This window comes from Clavelina lepadiformis, chromosome 2, assembly GCF_947623445.1.
Source record: "Clavelina lepadiformis chromosome 2, kaClaLepa1.1, whole genome shotgun sequence".
Classification (NCBI taxonomy): domain Eukaryota; kingdom Metazoa; phylum Chordata; class Ascidiacea; order Aplousobranchia; family Clavelinidae; genus Clavelina; species Clavelina lepadiformis.
The window spans coordinates 18,350,971-18,371,775 of NC_135241.1; the positions used below are offsets into that span (position 1 = coordinate 18,350,971).

At 34.1% G+C, this 20,805-nt stretch overlaps 2 protein-coding genes across 12 annotated transcripts; one reads left to right on the top strand and one right to left on the bottom strand.

The window, feature by feature from the left end:
• The first annotated feature begins 465 nt into the window (after positions 1-465).
• LOC143445341 (FERM domain-containing protein 8-like) lies at positions 466-7,241 on the top strand. 10 transcript variants are annotated; one of them, XM_076944379.1, is made up of 12 exons: positions 466-1,896; positions 2,011-2,112; positions 2,255-2,374; positions 3,936-4,050; positions 4,166-4,342; positions 4,428-4,563; positions 4,762-4,932; positions 5,215-5,311; positions 5,449-5,586; positions 5,828-5,927; positions 6,134-6,162; positions 6,815-6,955. In XM_076944379.1, the coding sequence occupies exons 1-10, from the start codon at positions 1,722-1,724 to the stop codon at positions 5,911-5,913; spliced, it is 1,317 nt and encodes a 438-aa protein (XP_076800494.1). In that variant the 5' UTR covers positions 466-1,721; the 3' UTR covers positions 5,914-5,927; positions 6,134-6,162; positions 6,815-6,955. The 10 variants fall into 10 exon arrangements, 9 of the variants coding, with proteins under 9 accessions (XP_076800494.1, XP_076800497.1, XP_076800492.1 ...); XM_076944382.1 differs by having other exon boundaries at positions 5,831-5,927; XM_076944377.1 differs by having other exon boundaries at positions 6,134-6,959.
• A 1,763-nt stretch (positions 7,242-9,004) lies between these two features.
• On the bottom strand, positions 9,005-12,127 carry LOC143445343 (UPF0764 protein C16orf89 homolog). Of its 2 annotated transcripts, none has more exons than XM_076944387.1 (8): positions 11,526-12,127; positions 11,233-11,386; positions 10,915-11,027; positions 10,550-10,713; positions 10,231-10,393; positions 9,857-10,019; positions 9,697-9,743; positions 9,005-9,532 (listed from the first exon to the last, which is right to left on the bottom strand). In XM_076944387.1, exons 1-8 carry the CDS (start codon positions 11,779-11,781, stop codon positions 9,228-9,230), a joined length of 1,365 nt encoding a protein of 454 aa, XP_076800502.1. In that variant the 5' UTR covers positions 11,782-12,127; the 3' UTR covers positions 9,005-9,227. The 2 variants fall into 2 exon arrangements, with proteins under 2 accessions (XP_076800502.1, XP_076800501.1); XM_076944386.1 differs by having other exon boundaries at positions 10,909-11,027.
• Between the last annotated feature and the right edge of the window lie 8,678 nt (positions 12,128-20,805).

The following is a 20,805-nucleotide window of genomic DNA, read 5'->3' on the forward strand; positions in this document are numbered from 1 at the left end:
AGATGAAACAATACAATATGACTCGGTCTATTTAAATTTTTCATCCATTCATTTTATTTTTCGCCTTAAATGTGGGGAACGAAAAAATCTTCCCACGTATCTCAAGTAGGCTAGGCTAAGCCATGCCTTCATACAAAACAGCAGAATTATCAGGCCACGAAACTGAAACTAAGTTAATTGCTGAACCTAAAACTCTCACCTGATTTCATTAATTAGTTTCAAATTAACACCCATTGGATCCCAACAACTGCACCGTAATAATAAGACTTATCTGTTCAGGCAGCAAACAGATCTAAAAATCATTAATTATAATTATCATCGTCATCATGGTTATTGTTATGCAGTGAACCGTGACCGTGCGGAAAGTAGAAAATGCTCCAAGAGAATAAAAGAAATAAAAATGACGTCATGCGCAAAAGCGAAGTTTCTACTCATGTGTTTAAATCTCTTTGGTTGACCACATCCGTTCGGGTGATGGTGAAGCGGTAAAAGAGTCCAATTGCTGCAACTGATTAGGCCCATGTACTAAATTTTTGAACTTAATGAATAGGCTAACACAGCGAGATTATTATTTTTCCCAGTAGGCCTACTACCCGTAGCATAGGAAGGGAATATTGGAATACTTAACATGTTTTTCTCGGAAAAGCGAACTTTTGGGTAAAAACTAAGAGTGAAGCTCGAGTTCGTGAGAACATTTAGAAATGGTGCCGTGCCGAACCAGGCACATCTTTAATTTATACTTTAGAATAACTAACAGTGTCTCCTAAACTGTGCGTCGCAAAGCTTGTTTTAGTCTGTTTTCAGGAAAAAAGGCAAACTTGGCCTACCGTAATCACAGGATTAGTGTCAGCAGAGTGTCTTATGCAAGGTTTGCTAATTTACTACCTATTCCTTGAGTGTCTTATTCAAGCACCGCGTGATTCGATAAAAGGGCAGTGAATAAGTAGTAAAATTCATTGATATTGTTAAAAAGCTTTTAAAGTTTAAAAAAAATTCTTTAAATTATTACAACATACTTGATAACAACGTTTTCTTCTAATGTAAACCGCGTCTTATATTTAGAGTATTTACTCGGTTTACTTTGTGCAGCTTTTATTATGTTAGCCTATTTGTAACGTCCTGCATTGTAGGCAAGCCTAAAGATATAATCTTGAAATCTTAACCAAACATACTGCATGTTTTGATCCAAAGTTATCCGCAGTTCGTAAAATGAAATATTAGTCTGAATGATATAAAAAGGGTCTTTCTGAAAAAAAAATAGAACCTAGTAGTATAGCAGTGAGTAGTCAATAGCAAAAGTGGTGAAGATAGTCGACATAGTAGAGTGCCTATTTAAACGAAAGTAGGCCACGCACCCCACAGTTAAACATACGTGGTTAGTTTAAGAGAATTGGTATGTAAAAACTTGATTTTAGTTATTTAAGGCATCATCAAATTTAGATTAGAACAGGGGTGTCCAACCCGTGGCCCACGGGCCATGTTTGGCCTGCGCGGTATTTTTCGAAATGACTTATATTATGAACTTAATCGCCTACGTCATTTATGGCAAACTTACATTCCGAGAAGTTGGCATTTATTGTTTGTTTACTAATTTCTGACAGCCACATGGAAAACTCGCTTCGCATTGCTACATCCTCCATCTTACCGATAGTGTTAATTTAGTTTTCTTGCAATTTTGCTGCAGATTTTTCGTTTCATAATACAGTGCATATGTGAGTAAAATGTCTATGTCTGTAGTTATATACTTGCCAGACAACACTGGTCATCAATTTGATATTCCCAATGGAAATTATACAACCACTTCCCAGTATCTGCAGCTTATGATCGCAACATTGAAGTTACCTGATAGTTTAGCAAAGAAAAGTTTTGCACTTTGGCTTAAATCTCCATTGTTAGGTACGTATTAGTATTGACATACTGTGAAAACAGTTATGCATATACAGTATATGTATATATATATAAGAATCGTTGATGTGTTAATTAAGCAAATAGGTACATTATGTTTCTTAGATGTTCAACTAAAGCCTCAGCATGTCCCATTTAGGATGGTAAAACAGTGGCCAATGTTGTTGGAAAAATATTCTATGGCCACTGACTACGAAAAAGCACAAGGTTGATTTTTTATGATCAGTGCATTTTAAAATAATACTTTTTGTTCAAACAACCTGCCATTTTTTTATACCGGTATATAATTAGTAAGGTCACCAAACCTCTGAACAACAATAAACAGACCCATATTCTAATTTTCAATCAGATGAACCTGCTCTCATATTTCGAAGGAATGCTTTTTTAACCAAGGAAGATGAAGTTCAAATTACAAATGAAGCAATATTAAATATTCTCATGATGGAAGCAAAATCTTGCATACAGCAAGGTACATGATGTTTAATTTGAACTTAGATACAGATGAATATAAGTTAGATGCAGATATTTGAGATGGGATTTGCATACCTCATGAGGCTTCCCATAACCTGGAGCCCTTATTTAATGCATAAACGGAAATATTTTTTTGCTTTGTGTAGTGGAACGAATAAGTAATCAATTTTAAATCATGCACATTGTCAAAAGACGATAAAAGGATATAACAGTAATGGGCTTGCATGGTTTCTTTTGATTTTTATGTTATATTGTCTGTACTGGTAGTTTAATTTTGATGTTATTGTACCTTAGTTGTTTGAACATATCAAAATGAAGATTACAAATTTACTTGTTAAAATTCTTTATAGCCATTCTTTTGGCATTTTTATTAGATATATATATAGGTATTTAAGTAGTATGCCTTATAAATGTGAAATGCATGATGCAAAAGTATTGTAATGTTTTATGTTTAAATAGCTATCTTATCTTGCAGAAGTCATTCGTTCTTGCACTGAAAGTACATATATGATACTTTTAAAAGCTAGTACAGACGAAATCGGTTAATTGTATACTGGTTAAACGTATCAATCGTTTTATGGTATCAAAATCTGAAATCCCAAACCAAATCCTATCTAATGTTAAGTAAAACCATCGGTTAATCAAATTACACTTAAAGGAATAAATTGGATTATGGTATCAGGATTTGCTTCTCACTCGCATACTGCGGTCATTTAATCGTATCATCGTCTTCAGCCAGACGTTCGGAAGCAAAAATGAGTCGCGCGTCTCACGTTTATTGATAAGCGAAAGGAGAATGCTTTTTTTGCGTAATTGTCTCGACATTTAAAAGCGAAGCAGAGATAAGGTATTGTTTGCAGTCGAAAGAAAAGCAATTAAAAACAACTACAGTATCGGTACCGATTACGCTTGGAAAAAAAGCTGTGACGTAACAGAGACCATTCACGATAAAAGGAGAATCCGATTAAAGCAATTTTCCGAAAAAATGCTTTAACCAACAACGTGCTCTTAGGCGATAGCTGGCAATATAGCCAGCTGTGCTGCGTAACACAATGCAACAGGACACTACAGTAATAAGCTCTACATAATTTAACGAGAATTGTAGTCAGCTGACGTTGTAGGATTGTTTCACAGAGTTGTATAGTACTGTAATGTCCATTGCAACCGAGTTAGCTCTTATACATTATCAATAATAATTCCTGTTTATGATAAACATTTTTTTAGCATATTGGTTAAACGGATCAATCGGATAATCGTTTCAAAACATCTGGCATATAGGTGATACTATTAACCGATTTCGTCTGTAGTACTGTAGTAGTAAGCATATATCACATAATCAAAAACAATTATTGCCAAAACTGCTGAGTGTAAAATTATTAAGTAAAAAACTTGCTTTGTATGCATTTGGAAAATACCATTAGCAAATCTATTACCATACACATACACTGAATACAGTCTTTCAATTTTATTAATAAGCAGAAGTGATTGTGTTTTCTCTGCCTCTTTATTGCTGGTAAGTATATCATACACTTCTGTTATAACAAAAACTTCATTTCCAGGCATATATCCATGTGATACTGAAGATATTGAACAGCTTGGTGCTCTTTTATGTTTGGGCAAAGATGAGGAACACAAACAGGACGAGGACAAGCATGGGATGGAAAGTGTTGTAAAGTGAGTGAAGATTGATGATGTCAATGTCAATCTTTACACATGAACTTAACTTTACTACTAATATTACTCCATACTTAACGCTGAATTTTCTACGGTTGTCTTATATATTTGTTAGAGAGAATTTGCCCACACTAGTTCCAAGTCATATGGCAAGGGCCAAGCGCTCGTTTTTAAATCGCCAGCAATCCATGGAAGAGAGGGTAATGGTTTGTTTGAAAAAGGCATCAAAAGAATCCTCTATTAATTGCACCCTGGAATTTATGAAAATTTGTTGGCAACTTCCATACTATGGGTACAACCTGCATTTCCTTGTAAAATAACGTATTAGGAAGATGAATGTTTTATTGAAAATCGGGAATTTTGTAAATATGTTGCAGAAGTGTTATTTTCAGTGGATTTGTTGAAAAAGCGTCCCACAGCACTTTTTCGCTGTGGTTCAGTTCCCAGACACAGATGTGTGTTCTGATAGCCATTAATACTAACGGAGTTTGGGTGATAGACAAAGAAAAAAAGGTGATTAAATTCAGACAACTTTGAATGGAAATTGATTAAAACGTAATCAATATTACAACAATAAGTTGGAAAATGTTATTACTATGGATGTGTAAACTACCAAGAAAAAATTAGTTACAATACAATTTCACATAATTATCGTCCAATCTCCAGTTTATTTCCAATCTCATATAGTCATGATTTTCTTACTATGCTCAGCATGTATTGATTGGCTTGTTATATGATGATTTCAACTGGGAAATGACGACACCTGAGCCAAATGAAGATGGCTTAAATGCAGATACTGAGCTCCAGTTGCCTAGCTTGTTTTTAGAGTTTGATGATGAAAAAACTAAAACAAATCAACTTCTGCAGATTGTTTCTAAACAGGTAAGTTGGTAACCGTATACCTCAGAATTAAGTATTTCTATATTTTAAGGGAATTGGTAAATGACTCTGCCTAGTAGATGTGTATTGCAGGGTTTATGTCCAGGTCTTGTTTGCTGTGTGTATGCTTTGTTCACAAAATTGTTGTTCTTTTATAGCATTGTTTTTCAGGAAATTGCGTAAATCACACAGATGCCTTATAATTTCATCAATGTATGTTGATTCATTATTTTAAATGGTGTATAAAACATTTCCTTACATGAACTATACTGTTTACTTTTTCAGGCACCCATGATGGATTCAATGATAGAGACATGCATTTTGATGATTCGTGAAAAGGAACAAATAGCACAAGCTCAGAATATGGCTAGTTCAGGGGATGGTAAGATCTGGTATTTGGTTGAAATAAAAAGTCAAATGCTATTATACAAAGCAACCATGTTCATGGTAATTCTGTCTAAATCTGCAATTTTTTGTGATTTTATGTTCTTGACATTTGATTTGCTCTTTGTTTATCAGAAAGTAATGGGTTGAAAAGCAAAGCTAATGCAATTACATCTGCAAGTACCACAAGAGTACGGCCTTTATTTGAACGACAAAACTCTGTAACTAGCAGCCACCCTGAAAAACTGATCCTTACAAAGATGTCTGATTCTGGTAAGTCCTAAAATGTCGTGTACTGAAATTTCACACTTACTTTCGTAGTGATAAAACCAGTCAACTTTCATTGCATTTGTTTTATGATTTTTATCACATTGTTTATATTATTGATGTAAATTCTTTAAAAAACTGTTAACTTTTATACGTATGTCATATGTTTAAGTTTCATGATCAACTTGCTGTTACTGTAATTTGCAAGACCCACAAAAACGCTGTCTTTTTCCATGACTTTAATCAGTAGAGGATGACATAATTAACGAATTCACTTGCATAACGGGAACTGGCAGAAAACAACGTCATTATCGACCTCTAAAGTCAATTTGAGAAAGAGATAAAAGGTCTACACTTTTACTGGGGCATGTTTGGCTAGTTTTTAATGGGTTGATTTCTCGTATTGTGGCAGGCTGTTGATTAACATAACTTTAATTGGTAACTCTGACAACCCAGTGAATCACACTGATTGCTAAAAGGTTTCAGCTAAGGCCTGCTTTTTTGCTTATGCATAGTAGATTGACGGTCGTTAACTGCCTTTGCTTTCTAACAGCTGGTACGTGATAAGCAAGCGAATGAAAGGTAAGCATTTGCATGATGTCGGTGAAAATGGTGGCATGCCGTCATTTTGCCTTTAAAAAACCTCAACCTATGAACTGTGTGAATGAAGCTTTTCGCAAAATTTAAGCTTTGGTTTTTAAGCATTTGTTACCTAAGCCACAGGCCCCATTACAACTTACTGCTTGCCAGAAATATTGCCTATTCAGAAAGCTCCCAGGTAGACTTGATGCAATTGTTTTGTGTTATGTCGTATGCGCCATGATGTCATCGGAAGAGATGCAACCAAACTTGAAAGGTTTAATAAATTGCCACTTGCACCATTGTGCTTGATAAATGTTATGTGCTTGTGCTAGGTTATTTGTTAGCATGAAATATTAACTAACGATTAAAACGTAGTAATAAGTGAATGCTCAAGAACATTACCAAGTGTTTGGAAACACTGTATACATAAATTAAATCAGCTAAGGCATCTTCATTTTTTCTTATGAAAGTGTATATAGGGCAATAACAGCTGGTAATTACTGAAGCATTTTATAACATGATGAGAAAATGTTTTTTAATTAGTTTTGTGCATTTACTGGGAGAAGGATCATCAATATAACTGATACTTGCAAGCTGTTCTTATTTCTTTGTCAGTTATTTAAGAATATATTTCATTTGTTTTAAATTATAGATGAAAGTTCGCAGAGCAACCCATCCAGTCCCATCGATCTTGAACATACTCAAAAACCTGGAAAACGAAAAATATTCAAAAAGGTTGCTGGTAGACAGAAAGGCTTTTCCCATTCTGAAGAGCACCATGAATTATTGTAATTGAGTCTTTTTTATTTCAACTTTAGATTTATTTTAAATACTTTTGAACCAATGATTTTATGTTTTTGGGCAGATTATTTTTTCATTTTATGATTAGATTCGTTTGTCCGTTTTGTATTTCCATCTTCGTGCAATTCTGCTCGTTCTATTCTTTTGCAAGTTTTTCCTTGTTTTGCATTTTGAGTATCAGTACGAGTAAAATGACTTCATATTGCTATTTTGTACAAAATCTACTAGTTCAACATTGTCGTTGGCAATTGCAAAGCTCAATATATTTCTGAATGTTGTTTTTTGTGTATACATGTAATTGCATGGACTGAAACCAGATTAACAATCAAACACTTATTAGTGATACTTACTAGTTCATGCTGAATATCCGTACATGGAAGTGTAACGGCATTTGATTTGGGGTATTCTTATCTACAGTAAGTTATGATGCTTTATAACTTATCTGGTTCTTACTACTTCTAAGACGTGGCATTTCTGCCTTTAGTAAAAACAGAATTAAAAGGGCTACTACAGGATACAATTCATAGACTTCTATTAAATATTATATTTAGTGGTGCCTATTTTTTTGATATGGCGGTTCTAGTTATTGACAATTATTAAATCAATAATAAATTTGTAATTTGCTGCAGTCAGTAATACAGCACCACAATATTTTTTATGTTAGTACGTAAATATAATTTATTCCTGATATGACACAGAAAAAATATGTCTAATCTCCAAGACCATGACTGGAACCACTGGGCAACAGATACTGAGTTCTGTATGAAGTACATTTCTCACTAAACAATTCCGTGAAAGCGTACCAAAAGGTCGATAAATATACAGTGTCATACTTTGTACAAGGCCATTGATTGCATTGGATAAAATGCTAGTGCAACTGCATATCTGCTAAAGGAAACTGAACATCAAACAAACAATGTTACCATATTCTCAAAACGATAATTTCATAAAATGACAACAGTAGCCTTTGTTCAGAATATACTGTTCGACCTGAAATACAATGTTTACTATCCAAGCTAATACAAAAATTCACTGCAAGTGCATTCAGTACAACAAAAACTGAATAATGCACAAATAACAGCAACAGTAAAAATGACAATACAGCAGCATGTGAAAATGGGTAGGCTATATATCAACATGGGAAATCATTGGTTTAGTGATTCAAGGTGCAGAGTGCCAATGACCAACCAAGAAACAGAGCCTTAACAAAGTAAATAAATTACAAACATAACAATCATGCTGAATGCCTTAAGGCACAAGTTATTAAATATACTTTTGTCATAGGCACAGTTTTTTCCTGTAATTTATCGATGAAAACTGGGACATTTTGGGTCCAGAATAGAGTTTGACAAGACTCTGGAAGAGCACCTTCAAAATTGGTACTGTCTGAAAAATCTGAGACCCGTATGTACATAGGGCTTTATCCACACAAATTGTGGAACTATGTTAGCTAACTATACACATAAAACATTACACAAAAAGTAAGAAATGGTAGGCAAAGTATTTCCTGCAGGTTTTGAGAAAAAATAGAATATAAATATCATTATTGATTCTTAACCCACAATTATCAAAGTGAATTATAACAGTAAAAGTTATCTAAAACAAACGTTATCTTCACAGTATGAATCAATATTCACTACAGCTAGTTTGGTCCAAATTATACATTTGTGTGCTACACAAATCACATTGCACATTCAAAATTTACAATTCTAGGTTAAAGGCAATGCCAGCTGCAGCCAATAGTTATGCAAAACATTTAAGTAACGGTACTAAAACTTACATTTGCATTCTTTACATTTTTGGATGGATTAAACCTATGCTGTAAGAATGACCAAACACTTAATTCCACCACACAAGATAAGTAAATTTGACCCACACTAACCAATATGATGTCATGGTTCACAGTGACGTTGAAAACATTTCTAAAGTGCCTTACAGTTATGTATTTTTGGTATTAAAATGGGCTAACTTACTGAACCCATTTCACAACTGTAGTTCAAACTGTTAGTTATGTTTTTTGAGAGTACAAAAAGTGTTTGAGTTGGTTTCTTGGAAATGGCAACTTACTCTTCAATTCTAAATAAATAAATACACTTGTTTTCTGATTTGAGTAAGTGGTAATGATGCTAGAATGTTAGTAAAATCTGTCTAAAGTGAAGTTGTTTTTATTATGTTGAGTCTTTTGTGTTTCATTTTACATGTTTCCTTGCAAGGTGCAAAATATAGCCATGTGTGTGGGTACGCATATACACAATTTCCTGTTTCTAAACGCTGCTGATGCCTTTATATCGAAAGAAAATTCTTTGGCAATAACGCCGTAAAAATAAGCCATAAAACGACACACACCATCTCCGCTTGAACACGCAAATAGCAATGCAAGCTGAGGTAATAACTAGAAGCACAATTAAAAAAATTGTATGAAGATTTCGAGATTGGCCAACTACGGCCTGTGGGACACCTCGAACATATGGATCCAATTGACTGTTCTTATAGAATGGGTCAAAGAAAAGACGCAAACTTGTTGCGAAAAAAGCGGCAGCCACGCCTGTTGTGTGAGTACTACAGCCATCTGCGGAGAAAAATTGATATTAAAGTACCGTAATTGATGAGAATTCTGTTTCAGCCACATTTCCTTTCAGTGCAATTAATTTCCACCAACTTAATTAAGTTCTAACTGTCATTCTACAATACTATTAATGAACTTTGCGCAAAATCGAAACAGTTTTCTCTTACCTGTCAATACGCTATCTACTAACAAGTTCCTGGATTTCCATTGCTCTCTAAACATGATATGGCACAAACATTTTTACGCTATCTCATACATAAAATGTTTATCTGCTTATAACAAAGAACTCAGATACATATTGACTGTTTTGCTTTGGTCATACTTCACCTTTTGTATTTGATCCAAAACTTGTATTCCCGTATCTCATCCTGAAAGTCATCTGGGGCTACGTCCAAAAAGCAACCAGTATTTGGATCTTGCCACTGAAAAGATTTTTGAAGCCATCCCGGCCTAATTGCATCGATAAAACCCATACCACCACATATTGCACCTTTAATAACACATACCTCATGAACTTTGCATTTTTTGTTTTTTTAAAACTACTTTAGGTTATGTAACGTATAGAATTGATATTTAACTTTGTTGAAGTATTAACAACATGGAGACATTGTCATGTGACTGACAAAATTAATATCATTCAACTTGACACTAACATGCACACCATGCTAGATAGCTGTTTATTATATAAAACCAATACAAACCTTGTTCGAGAAATAGGTCAATCATACTCATGCGAACACCATCTTGCATTATTGCTTCCATTTCTATAATAATGCCAGCACATTTTCTTTTAAAAATTTCTTCAATTCCACCTAAATATCCACTTTTTATAGCCAAACTTTCCATTTTATCACGGCAGCCAAGCTAAATAATATGCAAATGATTTTAATTAAAATTACTGTATGTAACACATTACGATGCTACCATTTTTTTACAGTAAAGTAATTTGACTTACACTAAAATTATGCAGAAATGTTATTTACCAATTACATAACTAATCATGGCCCGAATCTAAAATACCTTATCGCCAACCATCAGCCAAAGAATTTGATGGGTTGGATAATACATTGACTTGCTTTCTGCAGTCATTTTTTCCCAACATACATCAACAGAACATGGCTGGTGTATATCGTCACCAAGTAAAGTGCTCATGCATTCATCACTTTCTTTCTCTTCCAAGCGTTCTAGCAATAGTGATGTTTATATAAGAATTAGATGATTACAAAATTTATCTTTTGTTTGTGCGTAATTTTTGTTAAATATGGAGAATGTTTTGTACTCTGTCTGTATGTAGCTTCATCATCATTATCATCTTTGAATAATTGTATATTAGTTACAGGAAAATTGCATGACAAGCTATGCAACATGTCTATTTCAACCTTCACCATCAATGGTTGTGTTGGGAAAAATATCTAAATCTTTCCTGTACGTGTCCTGGGGTGGAAGTTGGTAAGATGTCCATTTCTCTTTTATAAGGTCATAAAACTGGAGATAATACCTTACAAAAATAAAAAGAGCACTCATAACCATTTATACCAATCAAAACTAAACTACTGTAGCTGCTTCATTTACAGCCGGCGAACATAATGGCATTTGTATATTTAACAGAAAGAGTATGTGATTTTTGCAAGCACTTTTATTTGAATTATAAACCTTAAAATGTTTTCAAGAAGACGGGGTGCTTATTTAACGACAGACTACACCTTTTGTTTCTTCTTTCCACAAATGGAAGTGCCTGCTTGATGGTGGACTCTAAATTTTCCAATAACGATTTCAAATGCTTTTGTAAAGCTGGGTTTCCCGCAATGATTGGATATGCTCCAATATCAGACATGTGTAACAACCTGGCAATTTCACCTATAACATTAAAAAGTCTTAAATATTAAACTACAACAAATGCAAAATATTTCATAACTGCAAAAACAAATAAATCGCTGAAAGCACATTTATAAGTCATCTAACAGTTCCACCAAAAGGTAGGCATCATCATGTTTACCTTCTGCCATGCGAAGCCCAAATGTAAAATCAACAGTTGCTTCTCTTTTTGACTTTGAATAATAGAAAACAATTTTTTCTAATGCTTGAAGAGCATTACTGACATCAATATCTGCACGAACTTGGTCTTTTCTTGAAGGGTTAAATTTTAGGTGATTAGACTTGTCATTTTTAACTTCGCTGTTGCCAATGAATGTGGAAATTGCAAAATGAAACATACATAGAAACAATACACCTTTTGACAAATCTGGGAACATTTCACAGATACACAACGGTGTTCAACCAGTTGAACCTAAAAATGTATACCAAATAAAACAATTTAATTTTACAAATAAACTGATAAGAGTATTGTAAATAAGGAATTCAACTATCAACACAAGTCAATATATCTACCATGCAAAACTTAATAAAAATATAATACAGTACATACATATACATTGTATAGAAAACAATGCATCAATGGTCACAACGCCAGTAAAGAATAAAGCAATAAACATAATTTGGCTACCACGTCATAAACGAATGCCAGGCTAAAGCTAACTAACGATAAACACATTTTTCATTTTCAAACAGATCCAATTGAAAAAAACTAATAATTTTAAACACAAGATGACATCATTTTATGAAATTCACGGTAACTAATTTTGTTTTCTCTGTTTGTGCATATCTCCTGAAAGCAAGACATCACAGTGGTTTCTGCTATTTTTGGAGCAACTAATTTGAAGGCACCTTTTAAATCGTCGAGTGTCAAGTAACCCTGGCATCTCACATCAAAAATATAAAAGAGTTCTCGAATTTCTTGATCACGATCAACAGCGCACAGTTTATTTGTCAAGATGCTTTGGAATGTCAGTAGAGTCATTTGATGTTCATCGTGATTTGCACTTGGATATTGTTGACATCGCATTATCTGATCAATCTCATACTTTGATGGCTTGTAACCAAACAAGAAGATAATTGCAACTTTGAGATCTTCACGATTTAAAAATCCGTTTCCATCCTTATCACTGTGTTCAAATGCATGGCATATGATTCTTTTGTGCTTAGCAACAGAATCCATATGATATTTTTAAAATAATAACAAACAGCTTTAAAACCTAACGAGAAAATGTAATTAAAAATCAAGAGCAAGATTTGTTTCAATTGAGGACATGTAAACAATTTGAGACAAACAGACAATTCCAACAGACTTGCTGCAACTATCCCAGCATCAATGTGTTGTAAGCTTGTCTTTAAATAGGTTGGTAATCAGGAATAAGATAAAAACACAATTTTAAGATCCAAAAACTGACAAATGTTACCGTATTTTGGGTTCAAATCCCTATTTTAGAACATGTCATAAATTTTCTCCAGCCTACAAAAATGCATAGTGCCATAGCCTATATTTTACATGGTTGGATTTATAGACTCCAGGACTTGGTCGCTAGTTGCTTAGTTTTTTCTAGATAACCTGCGCAGGCCAAAGTGTAAATTTTAGGCTAGACTTTGGCGGAGTTTGGGAGAGCTAGACTGGAGTAAATACACAGGCCTATAGATTTGAAATATTAACATAAGCCCATTTTGGCGAACCTGCATCCGTCCAAATACAAAATTCTATACTTATACTTGTCTGCTTGTAAAACTGTTTTCTGATTATGCTTCGCTGTTTAGTGCCATAAATTCCAAAAAGCATAGAAAATGAGAAACGAATGACATACAGACATACTGGTATAGTAATGAACTGCTTTCGAATCGCACAGCTGAAATAAAATGCCTACCGGATATAAGGGGAAAGATAGCCTATAAGATGGATTACCAAACAAAGGTGTTAAAGAGCATAATCATTAATCACATCATGATTTCGGCGAACAAGATTACATCCATCAACTTTCCCCGCTACAGGTTATCCAAAAGTAGTTTAATTTAAATCGTGATGAAACCATATAATTAGACGGTCTGTATTTTGTGTCAGCTGCACACCCGATATGAATTTCAAGCAAACTTTCTGCACACTTACCATTGTACACACTGGTCAAAACTAAAATAAAAAGACTTTGCATTTGTGGTACCTAGTAAAGTAAGACGCTACAACGCTTTGCCTAAAATACAAAATAAGGACATAATCATAGCAGGAAAAAAGGTTCTAAGCAAACCTTGCAAATCATCGAAGCGTGACGAATGAACACCGTTGCATTCAAAACATTCAGCCATAGTAATAGGCCAAATTTAAAGCATGCTGTTTTTGATTAGCGCCCTGAAATTGGTGGCGTCACGTAGTTGCTGATTACTAGTTTGAAGAGGCATAGGCGTTATTGTTGTACAGTTGCCTGCTGTTTTCAAATATCACCCTGCAATTAACTGTTTACTGCTCAGAAAATCACATGCTGCTGATCATGACGTAATGAACAGCAAACCGCCATAGCTCAAGTAGCACCCTGTTAAGTGTATCTTTACAAGTCTATTTTATCAGCTTATATATAGCCTAGCCTACTTGCCGCACTACCTCAATATCCAATTTTATATAACTCATTTCATATGTTTGTGACCATTGTTTCGCCGTTGTAATTTTTCAACTTATTTACTGTATGTTAGGTTAAGTGGCCCTGCCATCTATTAATCAACGTTCATCTCTATTAGGGTTACCATATTTTCATCACCTAAAAGGAGGACACCTAATGCTACCTTGCTCAGTGGTCAGTGGGGTATTTAGGATTGCTTTGAGGAGAGAGAGACAAACGTTTTTAAACACAATATCTAAACCACCCGCATCAAAACCTAATCCAAAATGCACGGAGCGCAAAGGTTTTAGTTTTTATGCCTCACAAAGAATTATAATTTGATATTTAAACAACAATAGCGGCAATTTATGGTGTATAATTTTAAAACGTCAGCAAAAACGATTTTAAAACGCCGTTTACCTGCTTAGTATATGATTTCCTATATGACGGTTCACAAGGAGTAGCAAACAAGAAAATTGGATAAATGAAAAGTAATGTAGACTTAAAAACGCATTTAGGCAAAAAAATTGGTTCGTGAGGGGGATCATGGCCTTATCTAAGTTCGCTAGTGCACGTTCAGTATTAATTGTTTAAAATGCATCACTTTCTATGTAAGTAAAATAACAGTGATGGTATTGTAATTAAAACAGGAACTTAGTTCTTGTTCTTTTTCGGCTGCATTCCTAAAGTCAGATTGTTAGAATAGGTTTTGATAAAATTTGGAATATCTCCGCAATAATACAAAAAACGTCATAATTTAGGAACTAATTAATTTCCAAGAGACCATAATGGTCGAGCCAATATTTTATTCTTTACCACAAGAAAACCCGGGGAAACAGCACGTATGCAGATAAACAACGGTTTTCTGATTTCTGAAAATAAGGCAATTGAATTGCGATGATTGTAACTTCCAACATGGCAAAATCTTCAATTTTTTATTTATCTATTTGCGATTCTTAAAACCACAGTGATTATTGAAAAAATAAGACATTTATTCTGCTCTGTCTTTTAAAATTTATGCACCAAACAAACATCATTCGTACAAAAGTCTTTATATTAACCTCTATAGGATTTCTGTGGTCTTTGATTCGTTCCTTTTGAACAATTCTTTGTAACAAATTCATTGTGACAACACACTGCAACGTTTCCAATCACGCCCCAGTTGAGGCACTAAACCCATTGCCTTGGCGCCAAAAGAGACTTACATTTTCTGAATGCTTTTCAAGTTCAGTATAAACCGTAATATATCTAAAAAAAACACAACGTGCATCTGTATTTGTGGGCCAGGTGCTACCAATTCAAATCAAAACGACGAGTATAAAAATATTATTGCCAAAAAGGAGGACATTTTGGGATTTTCGCAAGTCTTCGGAGGACAATTTAATTGTCATGAAAAAAGTGGACATATCCTCCAAAAAGAGAACATATTGCAACCTTAATCTTTATTAGTTGGCTCCATGCACGTTGCACGTTTTAAGCCTTTGAGCTTTATTGCTTTATTGCTTTATTCCGCTTGCTGTTTGCTGTTGGAATTGATAAAATTGCTATTTTATCGCGCTATTTTGGTTAGGATTTTATTTTTGCTCCTCCACAGACAATGACGAAAAATAAACAATATCATACAATAAGATCTTGCCTCCCTAATTCACAAATCAACAACTACTTGACGTCACCAATGACAGGGTGCTATACCGATCACGATCAGTAACCACATGACATCACCAATTGCAGGGTAGTACTTATGAACAGCAGGCTACCATTGTTGGAGTCACGAAAATTTTTTATCATGTTCTCAATTAAACTGCTCAAACAACGGGTGCTGTACCCTCCTTTTTTCCAATAACACACTGTTATTGCTTGCTGCTTTGTGACTGATAGGCAGTTGTTGACGACGTAACACCAGGATGCTATTCGTGACGTAATCAGAAGCAGCTTAGTTTTTCAAAAAAATATAAGCGGTTGATTTCGATTTTTTCCAGGAAATGCGTGCATTGGGTTTTAGAAAAGAATATGTATAAAGATTAGCTGTATGTGAGATGGGATTGGTTAATTTATGTTTACGCAGATTTTAAACACCTATTGTAAACTGTAAACAAAAGAGTATGCTGTCCAGTTTTAACTTATACAGTAATTAAAGTATGTCTAATTACCAACAAATTATCTTTTTTTTTTTTATAAAATCTTTATACTTTACAATTTACATTACTAAGCAGCAATTTATGCTGGACCATCTGGTTCGGATGCATTAATCAAAGATTTCTAAGAATCATGCATGTTGCTTTGCTTTCTGTTAGTACCCAACCTTATTGCGTCTCCTTGCTTTTTTTGTTATTTTAGATTCTATGATCTTACAAAGATTCTTTATACATGTTCTATCTATGATTCTGCCATGGACAGAATGACTTTGTTCGTATTAAGATGAAATAAAATGGTAAGTAAATATGGGGCGCCAATTGCAAATTTTTGCCAGAACTTGCTTTCCTGAGCCAACATTTGTGAAACAGAATGATATACAGTACATTAAATCGAACTCATTTAGTTATATCGGAATTATTTCTTTTCGGTTTTAATAAATCGCCCTGATTTAAATTAAATTCTTCCGATATAATTAAATTGTCCAGATTCGAAATAAATCCTTCGAATTGCAGTCTTTTTTAAATGCATTTGTTAACTTACTTAAAAAATGGGGTCTGTTGTACTTTTGTGCTCCGACTGCCGACTTGGTAGCTTGAATGGGAAAAAGCTATGAGTTGGTAGAAAAGAAATTTTGACATATTTATTAATAATAATTAATCGATCCTGAGATGTAAAACTGGCGACCCAACAAACAGTGCCTTAGGTTACACAAGAGGCGTGCAACAGCTTTGTGTGAAGGGTTAAATTAAAGTACTGTATTAGGAAAAGTGCGCTGGCGGACATATAGATACAGTCTGACAGTCAAAGGTGGGCAGTCGGTACTTGGTAAAAAATGTACCGACGGTTCCGGTATTCGGTACTATTTTAAAAAAGTAGTTCGGTACTTTGTCTGTACTCGGTACCGGTACTTTTTGTGTAAAAGATGCTGCTGCAAATGCAATGTTTGCCGCAATTATGCCCCCGGTAAAGGTTACTCCAGGTCAAAACATATGTGACGTTAATCGTTTGCAATTTTAGTTGACATTTCTAGATTAAAAAAGATCAACAGATGCTAAAAATAGTATTAAGAATTAATTAACATGTATTTTTAAAAACATACTTGTTAGAATTTTGAAATTATCTCGTGAAAAGTACGAAGTACCGGGACCAACTAAAAGTGTTTGAAGAAGTAACTCGGTACAGAGATTCGGTACTTTTTTCAAAATTACCGACTGTTTCGGTACTAAAAAAATACAACGGTACAGTAATTCGGTACTGTAGTACCGCGGTACTGCCCACCTATGCTGACAGTACATAATTGTATAGGCCCAGCCTACATTATATACCAAAGGTGGGCAAACTGCTGCTCGCCGACATGTTTTTAGTGCTCTTCTAGCTGAATAGTAATATCCATTATTGTTCATTATCCGTGCATTGTTTACCGTATTTGTATTGACACTGCTGATTTTGCGGCTCGATGGTAACAAGTGACTCTTTCATTGAACAAGTTTGCCCATCCCTGTTATATAGGCTGCAATCCATAAATTATAAGAAGAACCTTATTCCTGTACCATAGTGGAATTTTGTATCATGATTTTTTATTGAAAACTGCCATAGGCTACTTTCCAGTTGGGTTCCTGTGTAGTTGCATGAAAAGTTTTGAGAATCTTTTAGGTAGATCTCCACTCCCATATCAGGATCGAGTATTGAGAAATTATTGTGTCTTAATTTTCTCCCCGCCACTATTTTACCTGAAGAAATTGTGCGTTCAAAGCTATTTTTCACAGTTTCTTGTTAACCTAACGGGAATGTTATAACACAGTAACTTAAATCTACATTCTAATCTAAACTTAACTTCAATAAAACCGTCCTTAAACAGCTTTTGGCATAGTCCTACCTATACCAGTATTCTGCTAACCTAACTGCCTATCATCAAATGTAAGGCTCAACTGGTGAACATTAGAACCTTATTTCATGTTTCTGACGTTTCATTAACCCATTTGGGTTAACTTGATCAGGGCAATGGGAATAAAATTTGAATTTTTCGAAAATGTATAGAATAACGATTTCTAGGTTACAATTTTGCTGCATTACTTAGGAACAATTATGACACATCAATGTGATGTCGTAATGATACTTACTTAGCTAATAGATAGAAATGGTTACAATACAGTAAAAAAATATATATTATATGTAAAATGCCCAGATAGAAGAAACAGCAATACACTACAAATTAACTGTGATCATGCAAAAAACCTGGAATAAATTGGGGAAATCATGGTGTCCTTTTTCTCATTAATAACATCATCATGTTCGTTTATGAAAAAAGCTTCAATGAATTTACGTTTTCAATAATCTTGTTCGAAATCCGAAGTATACTCTCATCCTTCGAATTAATAGCGTGTTCATCGTCCAAAACATGTCTACTCAAAGAAGTTTTTGTCATGTCGAAAATTGAAGATACCTCCTTTATGTTCTTTCATCCTAGTCATGAAATGTCGGCAGAAAATAAAGTTTTGTTTTTTACCAGTTGAGCCTTATATTTGATGATTATTATGCCTGGTGGCAACCTTAGGATACTAACTGCCTATCTTTAACGCCTATCGCTGCGTGACTTAGCCTACATACTGTGAAATAGTCACTTTGTCATTTGTTTTGTATTATCTCATAACTCCTTCCCATTCAGACCTTCAAGTCGGAGTGCAAAAGTATAAGAGACCCCTTTCAGCCTAGGCTACCCTTCTGCATAATTATTGTGATGTTTGACATGATGTGTTTTTTAATTGTTTTGTAAGTAATGTTCTAATAAGAATTTAGTGATGTTATAGTTAAGATTGTAATGACTTGACTTAGACCAGTGTTTCTTTATGTGTGGGTTGCGAACCAAACTTGGGTCGTCTAAAAATTCTATTAGGTTACTTGTCGTTATAAGAAAAGAATTTGTAAATAAGTATTGGTGAATAAATGTCAGTTAGTGAAGTTGCTTTATATTTGTATTAGCATTGTATTTATGTTGTCACATGAGGTTTTAATTTATGGATCTTTTTACAGTTGTCCCTCAAGTCCTCGTTACTACGCACCCTGTTTGTAACATTTACACCTCTACAATGTTCAAATTTTCAAATCTCGATTTCAGCTATTGCATTTCCTATTTCGCATCTATAGCACATTACAGTGAGACCACCTTATAAGGTAAACATGGATTCAACGTCTAACTTTTCTTTGAAAATATGAAAAATAGCCTTTAAATCGATACATAAACACTCGTACGAAAGATTTCTCTTTGATTAAAACTCATATTGTTTTCAAACCCCCCACTTTAAAATAGAACTCGGTCTTCTTTTATGTAGCCTATAGACTATAGAGTTAAAAATGTCGAAGTTACTATTTTACTGTATGTAGGTCATGCAGCCCATAATTAAAGATAGACGATTGGATTAGGAGAATTGGAATGTACGATTTTAGTTAAGTTATTTAGGGTTCAGCTGGAATTAGATTTAGACTGGAAGTAAGATTTAGGTCACAATATTATAACATTAAAACTGGGTTAACAAAAAAATGTGAAAAAGAGCGTTGAACGAACAATTTTGCTAGTGAAATTGTGACAGCCAAAAGATAGGTGGTTAGGTTAGGAAGATGGGTATGTAAAAAGTTGATTTCAGTTATTTGAGGTTTTATTTGATTCAGATTTAGATCAGAAGCTAGGCTTATATTAGGTTTAAGTTACTATGATTTAACAGTTAAATTAGGTTCACAAGAAACTGAGCAAAATAGCATCGGATGCACATTTTTTTTCAGTGAAATAGTGGCAGGCTAAAAATGTTTGTGACAGGTTAAGTTGAGTCAGCCAATTTCATGAATAAGGCTTAGGATGAAGGGCAATTCTTGATACAAGTTGGTCTTAAATCGAAGAATAGTTTTCAGTAAATATACTGGTGAAATGATTTTTAATAATAATTAATTTTAATTATAATCATTATTAATGTTTTAGTTAGGCAGTTATTGCCATAAAAAAGTGGCAAAAAACGCAAATTCTTTGCTTGATTGTGATGAGGATGGTGGTTCTTACGTCACATTAATAAAACAATTAGAGATACTCAAGTATTTGGACGATTAGCATGTTTCTTGACATACAAGTAAAAAGTAATAGACCAGGTATAATTATAGCATACTTAGTATAACAGGAACATTTTGCGTTAAATAAACCTAAACTAGTTTACTGCCGTCCTTTTACCAGTACGGTATGTTTCTTGACAACTACTCTACAATTTAAGGCCAACTTGTTTTTGGACTTTCTGCTCACTTTAGGTCAAGTTATTTTGAAAAGTTTTCCAAATCACTTAAATCAAGGCGAGTTAATCAAAACACGGTGCTCATGACATGAGTCTACAGTTTTTCAACAAAATCTTGTTCGTGCAACGTAAAGGGTGGAGGTGTACAGTAATCTATATAGGTATATTGCTACTACCTGGTGTGCTTAAAGCAAACTCCAAAACATACATGATTACTGAATACTGGGTATGTGAATAGTTGAGGCCATGTTTTCCAGAACTATTTTTTTTCACTTTTTACTTTGCTCGCGCATGTCATGAGGTATGGTCATGTGAGGTGCATTTTTCGAGACACGAGTTTAGGTGTAAACTGATTCCCGTAAGTCATTACCACAAATCAAACGAAATATCCATTGCT

Excerpts from the sequence above, each read along its gene's own strand:
- LOC143445341 (XM_076944376.1), top strand. The coding sequence starts at position 1,722 with ATGTCTATGTCTGTAGTTATATACTTGCCAGACAACACTGGTCATCAA. Across the intron at positions 2,375-3,935 it reads AAAATCTTGCATACAGCAAG|GCATATATCCATGTGATACT; the intron begins GTACATGATGTT and ends CTTCATTTCCAG. Across the intron at positions 5,312-5,448 it reads TATGGCTAGTTCAGGGGATG|AAAGTAATGGGTTGAAAAGC; the intron begins GTAAGATCTGGT and ends TTTGTTTATCAG.
- LOC143445343 (XM_076944386.1), bottom strand. The coding sequence starts at position 11,781 with ATGTTCCCAGATTTGTCAAAAGGTGTATTGTTTCTATGTATGTTTCAT. Across the intron at positions 11,028-11,232 it reads GTGGAAAGAAGAAACAAAAG|GTATTATCTCCAGTTTTATG; the intron begins GTGTAGTCTGTC and ends TATTTTTGTAAG. Across the intron at positions 9,744-9,856 it reads TTTTGGATCAAATACAAAAG|AGAGCAATGGAAATCCAGGA; the intron begins GTGAAGTATGAC and ends TATCATGTTTAG.